The sequence below is a fragment of the Lutra lutra genome, chromosome 8 (genome assembly GCF_902655055.1).
Source record: "Lutra lutra chromosome 8, mLutLut1.2, whole genome shotgun sequence".
In the NCBI taxonomy this organism is placed as follows: Eukaryota; Metazoa; Chordata; class Mammalia; order Carnivora; family Mustelidae; genus Lutra; species Lutra lutra.
Window position 1 is genome coordinate 64,299,609 of NC_062285.1, and position 17,350 is coordinate 64,316,958.

General features: G+C 37.1%; 1 protein-coding gene across 1 annotated transcript in view; it reads left to right on the top strand.

Annotated features, from left to right (window-relative positions):
• The window catches only part of ADAMTS20 (ADAM metallopeptidase with thrombospondin type 1 motif 20), a 195,495-nt gene that overhangs the window by 66,934 nt on the left and 111,211 nt on the right, over window positions 1–17,350 (top strand). The window contains 6 exon segments of the mRNA XM_047742257.1: window positions 9,049–9,154; window positions 11,200–11,346; window positions 13,178–13,229; window positions 13,231–13,299; window positions 13,301–13,321; window positions 14,751–14,855. Coding sequence (XP_047598213.1) covers window positions 9,049–9,154; window positions 11,200–11,346; window positions 13,178–13,229; window positions 13,231–13,299; window positions 13,301–13,321; window positions 14,751–14,855 — 500 coding nt within the window.

The following is a 17,350-nucleotide window of genomic DNA, read 5'->3' on the forward strand; positions in this document are numbered from 1 at the left end:
ATCAGGGAGATCATATGATAGTTGTCTTTCTCCGATTGACTTATTTCACTAAGCATGATACCCTCTAGTTCCATCAACGTCGTTGCAAATTGCAAGATTTCATTTCCTTTGATGGCTGCATAGTATTCCATTGTATATATATACCACATCTTCTTTATCCATTTATCTGTTGATGGACATCTAGGTTCTTTCCATAATTTGGCTATTGTAGACATTGCTGCTATAAACAATTGGGTGCACGTGCCCCTTCGGATCACTACATTTGTATCTTTAGGGTAAATATCCAGTAGTGCAATTGCTGGGTCATAGGGTAGTTCTATTTTCGCCTTTTTGAGGAACCTCCATGCTGTTTTCCAGAGTGGTGCACCAGCTTGCATTCCCACCAACAGTGCAGGAGGGTTCCCCTTTCTCCACATCCTCGCCAGCATCTGTCATTTCCTGACTTGTTAATTTTAGCCATTCTGACTGGTGTGAGGTGATATCTCATTGTGGTTTTTGATTTGTATTTCCCTGATGCCGAGTGATGTGGAGCACTTTTCACCTGTCTGTTGGCCATCTGGATGTCTTCTTTGCAGAAATGTCTGTTCATGTCTTCTGCCCGTATCTTGATTGTATTATTGTTCTTTGGGTGTTGAGTTTGCTAAGTTCTTTATAGATTTTGGGCACTAGCCCTTTATCTGATATGTCGCTTGCAAATATCTTCTCCCATTCTGTCAGTTGTCTTTTGGTTTGTTAACTGTTTCCTTTGCTGTGCAAAAGCTGTTGATCTTGATAAAATCCCAATAGTTCATTTTTGCCCTTGTTCCCCTTGCCTTTGGTGATGTTCCTAGGAAGAAGTTGCTGCGGCCGAGGTCGAAGAGGTTGCTGCCTGTGTTCTCCTCAAGGATTTTGATGGATTCCTTTCTCACATTGAGGTCCTTCATCCATTTTGAGTCTATTTTCGTGTGTGGTGTAAGGAAAGGTCCAATTTCATTTTTCTGCATGTGGCTGTCAATTTTCCCCACACCATTTATTGAAGAGGCTGTCTTTTTCCATTGGACATTCTTTCCTGCTTTGTCGAAGAATCTGACCATAGAGTTGAGGGTCCATTTCTGGGCTCTCTGTTCTGTTCCATTGATCTATGTGTCTGTTTTGTGCCAGTACCATGCTGTCTTGATGATGACAGCTTTGTAATAGAGCTTGAAGTCGGAATTGTGATGCCACCAACTTTGGCTTTCTTTTTCAATATTCCTTTGGCTATTCGAGGTCTTTTCTGGTTCCATATAAATTTTAGGATTATTTGTTCCATTCTTTGAAAAAAATGGATGGTACTTGATAGGAATTGCATTAAATGTGTAGATTGCTTTAGGTAGCATAGACATTTTCACAATATTATTCTTCCAATCCAGGAGCATGGAACATTTTTCCATTTCTTTGTGTCTTCCTCAAATTCTTTCCAGAGTACTTTATAGTTTTCTGTGTATAGATTCTTAGTCACTTTGGTTAGGTTTATTCCTAGGTATCTTATAGTTTTGGGTGCAATTGTAAATGGGGTGACTCCTTAATTTCTCTTTCTTCTGTCTTGTGTTGGTGTAGAGAAAGGCAACTGATTTCTGTGCATTGATTTTATATCCTGACACTTTACTGAATTCCTGTACAAGTTCTAGCAGTTTTGGAGTGGAGGCCTTTGGGTTTTCCACATATAGTATCATATCATCTGCAAAGAGTGATAGTTTGACTTCTTCTTTGCCGATTTGGATGCCTTTAATTTCCTTTTGTTGTCTGATTGCTGAGGCTAGGACTTCTAGTACTATGTTGAATAGCAGTGGTGATAACGGACATCCCTGTCGTGTTCCTGACCTTAGCGGGAAAGCTTTCAGTTTTCTCCATTGAGAATGATATTTGCGGTGGGTTTTTCATAGATGGCTTTGATAATATTGAGGTATGTGCCGTCTATCCCTACACTTTGAAGAGTTCTGATCAGGAAGGGATGCTGTACTTTGTCAAATGCTTTTTCAGCATCTATGGAGAGTATCATCTGGTTCTTGTTCTTTCTTTTATTAATGTGTTGTATCACATTGATTCATTTGCCGATGTTGAACCAACCTTGCAGCCCTGGAATAAATCCCACTTGGTCGTGGTGAATAATCCTTTTAATGTACTGTTGAATCCTATGGCTAGTATTTTGGTGAGAATTTTTGCATCTGTGTTCATCAAGAATATTGGTCTGTAGTTCTCTTTTTTGATGGGATCCTTGTCTGGTTTTGGGATCAAGGTGATGCTGGCCTCATAAAATGAGTTTGGAAGTTTTCCTTCCGTTTCTATTTTTTGGAACAGTTTCAGGAGAATAGGAATTAGTTTCTTCTTAATGTTTGGTAGAATTCCCCGGGAAGCCGTCTGGCCCTGGGCTTTTGTTTGTTTGGAGATTTTTGATGACTGTTTCAATCTCCTTACTGGTTATGGGTCTGTTCAGGCTTCTATTTCTTCCTGGTTCAGTTGTGGTAGTTATATGTCTCTAGGAATGCATCCATTTCTTCCAGATTGTCAAATTGTTGGCGTAGAGTTGCTCATAGTATGTTCTTATAATTGTCTGTATTTCTTTGGTGTTCGTGTGATCTCTCCTCTTTCATTCATGAGTTTGTTATTTGGGTCCTTTCTCTTTCTTTTTGATAAGTCTGGCCAGGGTTTATCAATCTTATTAATTCTTTCAAAGAACCAGCTCCTAGTTTCGTTGATTTGTTCTATTGTTTTTTTGGTTTCTATTTCATTGATTTCTGCTCTGATCTTTATGATTCTCTTTCTCCTGCTGGGTTTAGGGTTTCTTCTTGTTCTTTCTCCAGCTCCTTTAGGTGTAGGGTTAGGTTGTGTACCTGAGACCTTTCTTGTTTCTTGAGAAGGCTTGTTACCGCTATATATTTTCCTCTCAGGACTGCCTTTGTTGTGTCCCACAGATTCTGAACCATTGTCTTTTCATTATCATTTGTTTCCATAAATTTTTTCAATCTTCTTTAATTTCCTGGTTGACCCATTCATTCTTTAGAAGGATGCTGTTTAGTCTCCATGTATTGGGTTCTTCCAAATTTCCTCTTGTGATTGAGTTTTAGCTTCAGAGCATTGTGGTCTGAAAATATGCAGGGAATGATCCCAATCTTTTGATACCTGTTGAGATCTGATTTAGGACCGAGTATGTGATCTATTCTGGAGAATGTTCCATGTGCACTAGAGAAGAATGTGTATTCTGTTGCTTTGGGAGGGAGTATTCTGAATATATCTGTGATGTCCATCTGGTCCAGTGTGTCATTTAAGGCCTTGATTTCCTTGTTGATCTTTTGCTTGGATGATCTATTTCAGTGAGGGGAGCGTTAAAGTCCCCTACTATTACTGTATTATTGTCAATGTGTTTCTTTGATTTTGTTATTAATTGGTTTATATAGTTGGCTGCTCCCACGTTAGAGGCATAGATATTTAAAATTTGATCTTCTTGTTGGACAGACCCTTTGAGTATGATATAGTGTCCTTCCTCATCTCTTATTATAGTTATAAGACTATATATTATAGTCTTTGGCTTTAAATCTAATCTAATTGATCTAGGAGATCTAATTGATCTGATGTAAGGATTGCCACGTAGTTAGGACTTGTCTTAACGTCTATTTTGTCTCATAAGTATTGCTACCCTAGTTCCCCCACCCTACACAGACAACTTTCAATTGCATGGATATGTTTTTACATCTCCTCACTTTCAGTCTGTATGTGTTTTTAGGTCTGAAGTGTCTTTTGTAGGCAACAAATAAGATAGGTCTTATTTGTTAACCAGTCACCTGATGTCTTTGGAGCACTTAATCTATTTACATTTAAGGTAATTCTTGATAGTATGTACTTATTGCCATTTTGTTAACTTCTTTTAGTTGTGAAGTAGTTTTTCTCTGTTCCTTTCTTGCTCTCTTCACCTGTGATTTGACGACTTTCAGTGTTATGCTTGGATTCCTTTCTCTTTTTTGTGTGTCTGTCTAGTATAGGTGTTTGGTTTGTGGTTACTATGAGTTTTCTATATAACACTCTACATATATTTTAAGTTTTTACATATATTTTAAGTATTTTAAGTTGGTTTCTTAAATTCAAGACATTCTAAACTCACTGCGTTTTACTCCCACACACTCCATATTTTATGTATTTGAGGTCATATTTTTTTAATCTTTCATTTTGTGTATCCCTTAACTATAGATCAAGTTGATTTTATAACTTTTGTCTTTTAACCTTCAGGGCAGCTTAATAAGTGATTGCACTACTACTTTGTAAGGTCAGTTTAGTGGTGATGGACTTTTTTTGTTCTGGGTAACTCTTTATCTCTCCTTCAATTCTAAATGATAACCTTGTTTGGTATAGGTTGTTCTTGGTTGTAGATTTTTTTCTCTTTCAGTGCTTTGACTATATCATGCTATTCCCTTCTGGACTGCAAAGTTTTTGCTGAAAAGTCAGCTGTTAATTTAATGGATGTCCCCTTGTATGTTAAGCAGTTTTCTTTTGCTCTTCTTAAGATTCTTTAACTTTACACATTTTAAATATTACGTGTTTGAGTGTAGACTTTTTTGGGTTCATCTTGCTTGAGGCTATATGCTTCATGGACCTGGATGTGTTTCCTTCCTCAGTTAGGGAAGTTTTCTGCTATTTCTTTCAAATAAGTGTTCTGCCCCTTTCTCTTTCTGGGACCCCAAAATGCAAGTACTCATACACTTGATGTTTTCTTAGAGGCCCCTTAACCTATCCTCAGTTTTTAAGTTCTCTTTTCCTTTGCTCTTCAGCTTGGATGGTTTTCACTACCCTGTCTTCCAGATTGCTGATTTGTTCTTCATCCTCTAATAAGTTGAATCCCTTTACTGTATTTTTCATTTCAGTTATTCTTCAGTTTTGACTGGTTCCTTTTTATATTTTTATCTCTTTGTTGAAGTTCTGAGTTCATCTACTTTGAAGTCTGGTAACCATTACTTTGAGCTCTTTACCTGGTAGATTGCTTATCTCCATTTCATTTGGTTCTTTTCCTGAGGTTTTGTCTTGTTCTCTTGCTTGGAAAATATTCTGTCTTTTCATTTTGTCTGACTTTCTGTGTTTGCATATTAGGTAGATCAGCTATATCTGCTTTTGTTAAAGGTATTGTCCCTTTGTAGAAGGCATCCTGTGCATCCCAAAAGTATAGTCCCCCTGGTTAATAGAACTAGGTACTCTGGTGGTATTCTTTGTGTGAAGTACACACATGCACCCTACTGTTTAGTCTACAACTGCTGGGGGTCACCAGTGGGTGAGGCTAGCCTATAGCTTGATGGTTATAATGCCTGGCTTGGGACTGTGGGCACAAAGTGGATGGGCTGGCCCCTGATATGGTTGGCTGATAGGAACCTGTTGCTGTTTTGTGTGAGTCAGTATGGTTAGACCCCAGTGTGGTTGGTTCCAACTGTTGTAGGTGTGCTGTTGGAAAGGGCTGGCATCCTACATTGGCATGGGGGTCTCTTTGGAAGATCACTGGACCTTCAAGGCTGCCCACTGGGTGTGGTGGGATGGGAGCCACTTTGGGAGAGTACTTGTCAGGGTGAGTGGGTTAGGTCCACAGTGGGGGAGGGTGTGTGTATGTGGTATGGATGTTGCCAGCAAGATAGATGGAGAGTGTCAGAGCTGGTGCCTGCCAGGTTCAGGTTAGCTTGACTGAAGGAGGGCTGTGAAATGTTGCCCACCAAAGCTTTTGTTCCTGGAGAAAGTTCCTATAGATTCCTGCCAGTTTCATTCTTTTGCATGTGGCTTTCTGGTTTTCTTAGCACCATTTACTGAAGAGACCATCTTTTCCCATTTCATATTCTTGCCTCCTTATAGATTGCCCATAAGAGTGTGGGTTTATTTCTGGGCTCTGTCCTGTTCTATTGATTTACATGTCTTGTGTGTGTGTGTGTGTGTGTGTGCATGCACATGCATGCCAGTGCCATAGTTTTTTGATTACTGTGGTTTTGTAGTATAGTTTGAAATCTGGGATTATGAAACCTCCAGCTTTGTTCTTCCTTCCCTGAAAGCATATCCCCACTCTGGGGAGGGAGAGCAAGGGAGGAGCAAAGGGAGAGAGAGAATCTTAATCAGGCTCCATGCCCAGAGCAGAGCCCAACATGGGGCTTGATCTCATAACCCTGAGATCATGACCTGAGCCAAAATCAAAGTCAGGTGCTTAACCGACTGAACCACCTAGGGGCCCCATATCTCTGTTCTTTTTGATGACAGTGATTCTAACAGGTGTGGAGTGTGGTACTGATGTACATTTCCCTGATGATTAGTGATATAGAGCATTTTTTCCCTATATCTGTTGACCATTTGTATGTCGTCTTTTGAGATTTGTATCCTTAATAATATTGACGTGCCTATTAATATGTAATGCTAATGAATAATTTAACTTTTTGAGGTTAGTCAGACGCTTAACATAGTGAGACACCCAGGCACCCCTGTAGTCATTCATTAGGGTAATAATAATAGCTGACCTACCTGAGTGCTTACTGTGTATCTTACACTATTGTAAGGTTTTATGTGATTTCACTCATTTAAACTTCACAACAAACCTATGAAGAGCAACTTTAAGTTTCATAGATGAGAATAAATAATTTACCGAAGGCTGCACAACTTACATTACCACAGGTATTAGTATTTTATTTTCCCTTTGAAAATCTGTGGTAAAATTACTGGGAATCTTGCTATATATTAGCTCTTGTAGATATCATTGCCCAGTCTGTGAGCCCTTTTTGCAAAGTTTGTTGAAAAATGGTTTTCATTATTTAAAATGACTAGATTGGGTGACTCTCTGCAGTTTCTTGAACTTCCAAACATAGGGAACCTGTATCAGATTTGGGCCCATACTACTATATTCTTCTCTGACCGACCACTTGTATAAAACCCAATATCAGCTTGAGTGAATTTAGGTACAAACCATCAGTTAGCTGCCTGGTGCCATAATGTTATATATTCACTCGATTTGTTGTTTTTCTTGCCTGTTTATGGGCGCATTTGTTGGGTCTCTAGTCCTATATAATATATATTTCCATGGATCTGTTATGTGATTAAAACATTTAGCTTGGAATATATTCATCTGTAAGCATGAAACATAAAGTTTGTGTGATAATAGAGTCAGTATTTTGTTTGAAATATCTACATGGTCCTAAAAATGAATATTTGGTAATTGAGACTTTTAACAGATTGAAAATATTAAAGAAGGCATGGGAATAACAAGATATTTAAGAAAAATGTGTTTAGTTTAAATTCTACTAACAGAAATATAAAATTGACCAAATTTGACTAAAAAATTGCACATATAAGTAGGAAGTAATACTTTAGGAAATTATAATTCTTTCATACTTGGGGACAGCATACTGTTTAATAATCTTATTTTTTTCCTTGCTCAATTTTGGCCTTGACTCTAACTAAGAAAATGTTTTTTGGGGGGACCTTTACCCAAGCCATCCCTTTGACTGTGGGTTCAGAAAGAGAGCAGATTTTTTTTGTTTATTTATTAGAATAAAAAAGTGTTGGTGATTGAACTTGTTAGTCTGAACTTTTCCAGCATTTTTAGTTTGCTCAGTTCAACCATTTTTTTAAAGTGCAACATTGTTAGGAAATTTACCTTAATGCTAGGAAATTGTCCATGCTTTTAAGTTCTACAAATGAAAGAATACAGGGGAGTATAGAGCTAAAGCACAGTAGTTAATACAGGTCTACTCTATATTAAGAAATTTCTAAAGGCAAAAACTTTCTAGTAAGCAACTGGTTATATAAAAATTCTGCTTTTTTGTGAAAGGAATTGTCCTAGGAGAGCAGATAATTTATAAGAAAATACTGAAGGATAATACTAACAAAAACTATGCTATTAAGGTAAATGAATGCCAACTGAGTTGACAGACTGTGGATTGTTATAAAGAACATTTATTTTCAAAGTCTTATTCTGGATTGTTTTTAAGGTCTCTATCAGCTATAATTTTTGTCTTTGCTGTCTGGTCAGTTCATACTATATCTTTCAGCAGCACAATGACATTACATGACATTCTTTATATTAAAAAGTGAAGAAATCTTAATAGGATACATTTTCTAAAATATTTACAAAATTATTGGGTGTCTTTATCATATGATCTCCCTGATATGAGGAAGTGGACATGCAATGTGGGAGGTTTTGGGGGTAGGAAAAGAATAAGTGAAACAAGATGGATCAGGAGGGAGACAAACCATAAGACAAACTTAATGTCACAAAACAACTGAGGGTGGCCAGGGTAGGGGAGGGGGTAGGGAGAGGGTGGTGGGGTTATGCACATTGGGGAGGGTATGTGCTATGGTGAGTGCTGTGAAGTGTGTAAACCTGGCGATTCACAGACCTATACCCCTGGGGCTAATAATACATTATATGTTTATAAAAGAATCCAAGAATTGGTAAAAAGTTTTCAACTGCAGATAAGTCATTTTGTTCTTTTTTCTTCCACCTTAAAAGATATTTGTGATACTAACAGCCAACTCTGCCTCTCTTTCTAAGTAGTACACCAGTAGTAAATGCTTTAAAATTTAGTTTTTTATAGATGTGGTTCATATATACAATGGACTATTACTCAGCCATCAGAAAGGATGAATACCCACCACTTGCACTGACATGGATGGAACTGGAGGGGATTATGCTAAGTGAAATAAGACAAGCAGAGAAAGATAATTATCATACAGTTTCACTCATATGTGGAACATAAGGAATAAAATGGAGGACCACAGGGAAACAAAGGGAAAACTGAAGGGGAAGAATCAGAGAGTGAGACAAACCATGAAAGACTCTGGACTCTGGCAAACAAATTGAGGGTTAAGAAGGGTGGTGGGTAGGGGGAGGGGGTAAGGGGGTGATGGGCATTAAGGAGGGCCCATGTGATGAGCACTGGGTGTCATACACGACTAATGAATCATTGAACATGACATCAGAAACTAATATGCTGGCTAACGCAACATAAAAGAAATGTTAAAAATTTAGTCCTTTATGATTTTATGTATCCCATTTTGAAATAAAAACATGAAATTTTTCAGGTTTAGCAGAATTAGGTACCCTGTGTGATCCTTTACGGAGCTGCTCTATTAGTGAAGAAAATGGACTCAGTGCTGCCTTTACCATAGCCCATGAGCTTGGGCATGTGTAAGTACCTTCTGCTGCCTCAGTAATGTGCTTTCTCTTAATCATTGCCCAGAATGCCAAAATTCCATCTTCAATTGAGTAATTAGCAGCTTTATGTCTTTAAAAATACTGTTAGTGTAATTTTCATCCCTGAAATGCTAACTCTGGCTCTTTTGTGATCTATGTTAGGTCAGACAGGCTGCACAGATGAACAGACTAAGCAAAGAACTAGAACTTGGGAATTCTTTTATTTCATTTACTGTATTGGATTACATGACAAGCACTTCTGGCCTCTGTCCCTTGTTATCCCATACATGACCAGGTACTGTCCTCTTCCATCTTATGGGAGGGCCTGCAGGGCCTTCTGGTTCTGGGGAACTCCCGGTAATATTTGTAATTCCAGCTCACCTATTGCTCTTACAGCTCAGAGCCCCAGCAGAGAATGTGGCATGTGGGAATTCCTGAATCTTTAAAAGATTTTTTTAAAGTTATTTCTCCAGGGGCGCCTGGGTGGCTCAGTTGGTTAAGCAGCTGCCTTCGGCTCAGGTCATGATCCCAGCGTCCTGGGATCGAGTCCCGCATCGGGCTCCTTGCTTGGCGGGGAGCCTGCTTCTCCCTCTGCCTCTGCCTGCCATTCTGTCCGCCTGTGCTCGCTCTCTCTCCCTCTCTCTCTGACAAATTTAAAAAAAAAAAAAAAATTATTTCTCCAGCTTCCTAGTTGTTGTTGTTTGGTTTGGTTTTTTTGGTTTTTTGTTTTTTGTAAAAATGAGGGGTTCTATCTGTTCCTGAATTATTAAAAATTCTACTGGGGTTCTATGCTCTAATAATGGAGGCCATGATTCCCTGCGATAGCCTCGGAGCTCCCATGGAAAGTCAGAAACCCCTACACACTCATCCTCTGACAGGGATTCCATATGTGTACCCCCAGCACTCCTGGGATTTCTTGATTTTATGCTAATAAGGAATTGAGGCTAGAGTTGCCTCTGTTAGTTGGACTACATTTTCTTCTCCTGGTCATGCCCTACTTCATTAAGAGCATTCAGCAGGCATAATTTCAAGTGGAAATCATTTTTATGAAACTAGTGCATCTTCAGTTCCCTTTGAGCACGGTTATGTTTCATGATTGTCAGCAAGGGGCACACTCAAATTGTTGACATGGGAATAGAATAGAATCAAGAGCTTACCTGAGGGCTCTAGATACCTAGCAGCAACATCTGGAAAGCACTCTTAGCTGGTTTCCAAGGCTACTAACTAATGGAAAACTGTTCTTGCAAAGACTACCATCTTAGCCATTTATTTTCTCCCTGAAAAACTCTTTAGGTGTCTTTAGAATATGGGTAAGTAGTTTAATTAAAAGACTGATCTTTAAGTACACATCTCAGCAGACAAAGAGCTGAGCTAGGTGGTTTCGGCGTTCCTTCTAAATACAAGTTCATACTTAGGTCCTCAAAAGAATGCATAGGCTGTGCTGCTGGCCAGCTGATTATTTAATAGCATTGCTCTTAGGAAGATTTGGTTGCCCTTTAGGAACGTTTTTGTTATTCCAGTTCGATCAATAATCACTTACTGAGTATAGATCAGAAACAATCCTGAGGCTGTTTCATGTAAAACAGGTGGATACTATAGAATGATAAGGAAGTAGGGATTAAAGAAGTTTTGATACTATAGTAAATAGTCTGTGATCTACAAACTAGTGTGGTATCACTTTTATGTAATCTACCTACACATATCTCTTAGGATACGCATGCTGAAACCTGCAAGTGTTTATGTGAACGCTGTATCTGTATCATGATGAGGTGAGCCAGACTCCACATATTTTGGTTGTTTGGACTCACATACCAAATCAGCAGACTGTGCTACTGATCAACGTTATAATCGATTGTTTCTCAGATCATGTGCTTCTAAACATGAAGATAATCTCGGTTTTATAATGCTTTATGGGAGGGATCAAGAGTATACATTTTGATGTGATTGGATTTATCTGTATTTTACCTTATAAGAATAAGAGATCTGTTGTTAATATATTCATATTTTCATATTCTTTAAGTGTTTATTTTTATTTTTAGATTTAACGTTCCACATGATGATAGTTTTAAATGTAAGGAAACTGGAATTAAACATCAATATCATGTAATGGCTCCAACTTTAAATTACCACACGAGTCCTTGGACCTGGTCAAAATGTAGTCAGAAATATATCACTGAATTTCTAGAGTAAGTCTGAAATTATATTACTGTAGTTAAACAATGGAACATTTATTAGACTATGAATTTGAATTTATATGTTCTTTTAAAGTAGTTCCATTTCTGTTTAGTTTTTCTGTTTAAATTTAAGTGTACTTGGTACAAATGCGTTTTTAAAAACAAGGAAAGAGTTCTATATACATGTTTACCTGTCTCACTCCTAAAGTATTTTAGGAGTGGGGCAGGTCAGAGCTAGCTGTCTTTTTTCTTTTTCTCTTTCTTTCTTCCTTCCTTTCTTTCTCCCTTTCTCTCCCCCCCTCCTCAGTTTAGGCACTCTGTTAGGATCATTCCTTCCTGAGGGGCACCCTACTGAGATTCACAGCTTCCTTGTGTATGTTTGCATTTTTTCAGAAGATACTGGATAATATATTGAGAGGAGTTTGAGTAGCTCATGATTGAGGTGTCTTTAAGGGACAGACAATAGCTGAAGTCAAACTATGCACATTCCAAAAAGCTCTGTACAGCCGGTGAGATGTGGAGTCTATATGTTTACATAGTCTTTTGGAGGATTTTCTTAGGTCTGAAGAAGGGAGGCAGATCCAGATTTTTCTTGCCTCGTCTGTCCATCTCGCACCAGGTTTCTTTACTTCCCACTTTTACTTAAATGGAATTTCGGTCCTTATTACTAAAAGTTGCCAAAAGGCAAAGCCAAGCTCTTTCTGGGGAATTTTTTTTTTTTTTTTGGTATTAATGTAATACTTATTTCTTTTGCATCTTATAATCTCCAATCTTGGCAGTTTCTAGTTACCTCTCCTTATGAGAGGTAACTGCGGGAATGAATGAAACCATGGTTTGGAATATATATTCATAAATACATCCCCAAATGATCAGTGATTACTTACCCTTGTATGGGGCATTGATTTAAAAGCATAATACATAGTTGCTGATCTATTATACATGACTGCATATAGCTTTGTTCAGTGGCTAACTGTGATACTGATTAACAGTATCAGTGTTAATATTATATTTGCAAGGGGTTAATGGGACTCTCTCCAATGGGAATTTAAAGAAATATGTATGTTAGGTTTCTTTTAAGTTTATATGTTAATTTTTGGTCAAAACTTAATATCTTTGTAGCCAGTAAAAATTTCTAAATTTTTAAATTATGACAGTGCAACAAATTGTTCCTACTTTTTTGGAACAGTTTTTTCTTTTTTAAACCAATTGGGATGGTTGAACATTTTCAATTTCTGTACACTAGCTACTGCATTACAAACTAGGAGTAATAAACACACATTTCCCCTGCTATTTACTTATTTACATTAAGTTTAATGTAAATGCTATTTACTTATTTACATTAAGTTTAATATGCATCCTGGGAAGCGGAAGAACCAAAATGTAACTCTACCTCTACCTCTTTAAAGTGGAGAACAATGTAAACTCTTAGTGAAATTCCTTTATTTAGTTGTTTAGAACTCATAGTTTACTTTCTCAAATGAAAACTTTTTTTTTTTAGCATCTTGACAATTTGGGCATTAAATATAAGGCATTACTATTGGGCAACAAAATAGATCAAAAGTGTAGAGTGATTATAGGAATAGGTTTCATAAATTATATTATGATGAATTTGTCATTGTTCTTTATAAGAATTGTATCATCAAAACAGTTGTGGGGCTCAAATGAGAACAAACACCTTAAAAGTCCTTTGTGAATTGCGAGGTTTTCTTCCTGACTTTGATAAAAACTGGTTTCTAAATTACAAAAAAAAGTGATACTCCTTTTGAAAGTGTAGGACACTGTAAATGTGATAAAGAATCTTACATCCACATATAGTCACAATACTTTTCGGTCCTTGGTACAGTACTGGTCATGCGGGAATGCTTCTTGACAAACAAATGGAAAGAATATATGATCTTGTCTTCACAACTTCCTGGATTTAATATATGATGTAAACAGCAGTGTGAACTTATGTTTGGTCCTGGATTCACAAGTATGTCCCTACTTGGTAAGAAAAATTGTCCCTTTTCTTTTTTTTGAAAATTCTGAAGTTAGAATATATTTCAAAAATGCACATTAATTCTCTTGAACAGAAGGTGAGCTAAATGTACCTTGGGAGTTTGTAAGTCTTAGAGAAATTTGCTCTTTGCCAGAAGGGTTAAAAAGGGGGAAACTAAAATTTATCTAGTCTTATTATATGCCATGTACTGTGTTAGGTACTTAAAAATTATCTTCATTAACCCTCACAAAATCCTGGGGTAAAGTATTCTCATTTAAAAAATAGACACAAGAGGTTATTGAAAATTAAAAGCATTCAAATTTTATATTCAAATATATTCAAATAACTATTTTTTGGGTGGGGAGAGAAAATTTTAGTGTCCTGATAATGAGTTATATTAAAGGCCCCAGAAACCTAATAGAGTACGCTACATTTTAATTTACATAGATTTGAATCTGTAGAAATGAAAGTTAGGGCCTGTTGTTATCACTAAACTCTTATTACTTTTTAACTTTGAGGATTTTTCATAAGTTAGATACAATCCTAGGTCATGAGGTTGTTGGGACCAGGAGTGCAGCCTCATTCGCTCACTGAAATATGTATCCCCAGGGTTAATTCAGGATTTGCCACAAATTAGGTGTCACAAACTAAATGCTCAATGAATGAATGAATGAATGAATGAATGAAAGTAACAAACCAGTGAGTGCAGAGATAGGCAAAGCACATTCCACATAGTAATCTTGTTTTTTAAAATCTTAAACTTAAAATAAAAAATGTTACTAGGCTCTTTAAATATCCAGTATGGAGGAGGGAAGATTTAACTTGATTTTTTGTTAAAGATACATTTCTTTTTTACCTGACCTTACACACTAAATAAACTTTGAATTTAAATTCAGAAGAAGAAGAGAATTATCTTGGGTATAGCTCCTGTGAACCTCTGTGGATTTTGTTTCTTGTGAAACTTGAGAACCCTTTGTTCAAAAGCTGAAAGTGTGCCTTATATTCACAAAGTAGGAAACCAGTCTACATTATACAGTATTTCTATGCACATTATTCATACATCTATCCTCGTATCAAAAGAGGCTTTTGGAAAGTCCTTGTGAATAACATTTAACAACAAAAAGTCCTTTAGAAAAATGTCTTGCAAAGAGAAAAATGTCTCCATAATTGTGAATATTTCCACTCTAATTTCTCTCTCCCATTGTTCAGGTATGATGAAATCCTAAAAAGTCTTAAAAATGAAACATTGCTATTTTAGTGTTTACGTTCTAGTTGTTAATTTTACCTCTAAAGATTTTTTTTTTTTTTTTTGCTGATATTTCTAGCTCTGACAGGCAACTATGAAATATGTAAGATGAATGTATAAACAGTGCATTGCACTAAATCAGTTCTGTGGTCTAGTGTCTTTTACTCTTGTCTGCTTTCTGTTACTGTGCAGAAGCAATGCAGACGTCTCTGGTGCACGAGTGCAGAAGGAGTTCACAAAGGCTGTCGCACTCAGCACATGCCACTGGCAGATGGGACAAACTGTGGTCCTGGGATGGTAGGTTTTCCCCAAGGGTGAGTCTTGTATTAGGAGATTACCCAAGGATAAGAATTGCTCTGCATTTCAACGCTCTTCACTGTTCATCAGCTTTTGCTCTGCTAGCGAATCAATGTTGCTGTGTTGGTTTGATGTAGTACACAGTCAAGTGAATTAAATTTTTGATTTTACCTTTTTTTTTCCCCACGATCTAGCAGGTGAATGTTTAAGTTATATAGGTAACTACATGGATAGTTATCTAAGTATATTATAGACTTGTTAACAAGAAGGGTAGACATAAAGGTCCTAACATTTCATCAATTTCCCCAAATTCAAGGATGTTACCATTGTATACATTTTTGCCCATAAAATTCCATTAAGTATAATTGATAGTTTTAAGTGGCTTCTTCAGATATTTATTGGTTGTCAGTGTCTTAAAACGTACCCCTAAAATTGCCTGAACATCCTACATTTTCACCCTTCTAGCATCAGCATGAATTAATCTAAATCTGCTGAGTGATAGGGTTTGCCACGATAAACGTGTAAGGATGAAGTCAGGTTGTACTTGGTGCTTCAGGATGAAGACAAGTTCCCTTCACCTTGGTAGCCAGTGTTGTCTGCACTGAATAAGTTTTAGTCTGTTCGTACCTTCTCAGCTACCTCAGCACAAATGGAGCCCCTGGCTTGGGAATGGGGTGGCTAGTGCTGCCTCCTTCGTTAGGTTCACAGGTAGAAACTTGAGTTGGGTTCCCTAGCTGACCTTGTGCTTCACCAGCTGTTAATGAAACATTTGTGCCAGCTACTGCCCTTGTCTCTCATGCGTTCCATCGAAGTGCGTGTGTTTGTCGGTGAATATAGCTTACATCACAAATTATGGCATAGTGAAATTGTATTGGAACTCAGCAATTTTTGCTGTAGCTGAAGTACTCTGAAATGGTTGAGCACACCAAATTATTTTAGGGCCAGAATTCTAGTGGACTTCTGTTCATAGCTGGGAGCTACAACTGAATTTTCGAGTTTGATCTTTAATATGTGTATCATTTTATACATCTCGCAGTCAATGTATGAAAGTTCCAGGGCTCTGCATTTCTTGACAATTTTTGATATTGTTAATCTTTTAACCTAGTAATAGCCCATTTTAGGTGCAAATGGAATATCGTTGTGGTTTTAGTTTGCATTATCCTGATTATTGTCAATCTTGAGCAACTTTTCATTGGCTCACTAACCATTTGAATAATTCCCCAGTGAGGGTGGTTTGAAGAGCTTGGATTTGTTGGAATTCAAGGTAAATGTGTTGAGATACTGGGACCTTCTTTAAAGCCTGTGTAGGTTAAAAGCAGAAATGGCACTTGGGGTAAAAACATGTGGGGATCATGATAGATATAAATTCATTTTTTTTAATTGAAAATAGTAAGCTCCTGAATTTTGAAGACTTGCACTCCCAGAAAAGAACATAAAATATTTCATTAGCTTTTTGTATTAGTTACATGTGAAATAATAGATGTACTGAGTTAAATAAAATATATACAATTGAAAATAGTGAGCTCCTATGCATTAGCCATTTTCAGTATTCAATGGCCTTTAGTCAAGAGAAATTTTAAATAAATTCCTATTTTTTTCTTTTGCCTTAACACTCTCTTTTAGTCCCTTTATTTCGTGACTGTGTTACGGGTAAGACTATCTTTTAAATACTTGAACGTGGTAGTAAATCCATTTGCATGAAAATACAATGAAATTTACCTGACACTGACCTAATTTAGTACATGGTGAACAATATAACATTATATCCTTTTCATTTGTGGACTTATCAGAAATTGTGCTCAGGATTATTTGAAATGTTCTGGAGGTGCCCCCAGAATTACATGCACATAGTACATTCTATTCTGGGATTTTTCTTTTCACTTTTAATATGACTTTCTCATTTGAATGATTTGTTCTAATGGAGAGCACAAAGGATTTTTTCTGCTAATACACTTGGTTTTATTTTTTATTTATTATTTGGATTCATTCATTCACCAAACACTTATCAACGGCCCCACTATATGTCAGACACTATTCTAAGTGATGAGGATATATCCGTGAACAAAGAGAAAGAATCCTGCCTTCGTGGAGCTTACATTTTAGGGGGAGACTACAGTTTTATAAACAATATATACTACTGATAAGTGCTGCGAACAAGAAAATAGAACAAGAAAAGGAAGTTTTGTGGTAGGAGAGGGCAGATTGCAATTTAAAACATAATGGTCAGAGTAGATCTTACTGGAAGTTGCCTAATGAGCTGTCGTGAAGAAAATGAGAGAGGAGCTAAGGAGGATATTATGGAGTGAGCTCCCGGCAAAGGCACCACGTAAGCTCCTAAATCCTGGGGTACTGGTGGAGTGTTCAAGGAAGAGCAAGGAAAGACATTGTGGCTGGGATGAAAAGAGATGTGTAGGAAGTAAGTGAAGGAGTATCATCTAGGGCGTTGTGAGCCAGTGTGAGAACTTTGCATTTATTCAAAGTGAAATAATTGAAGG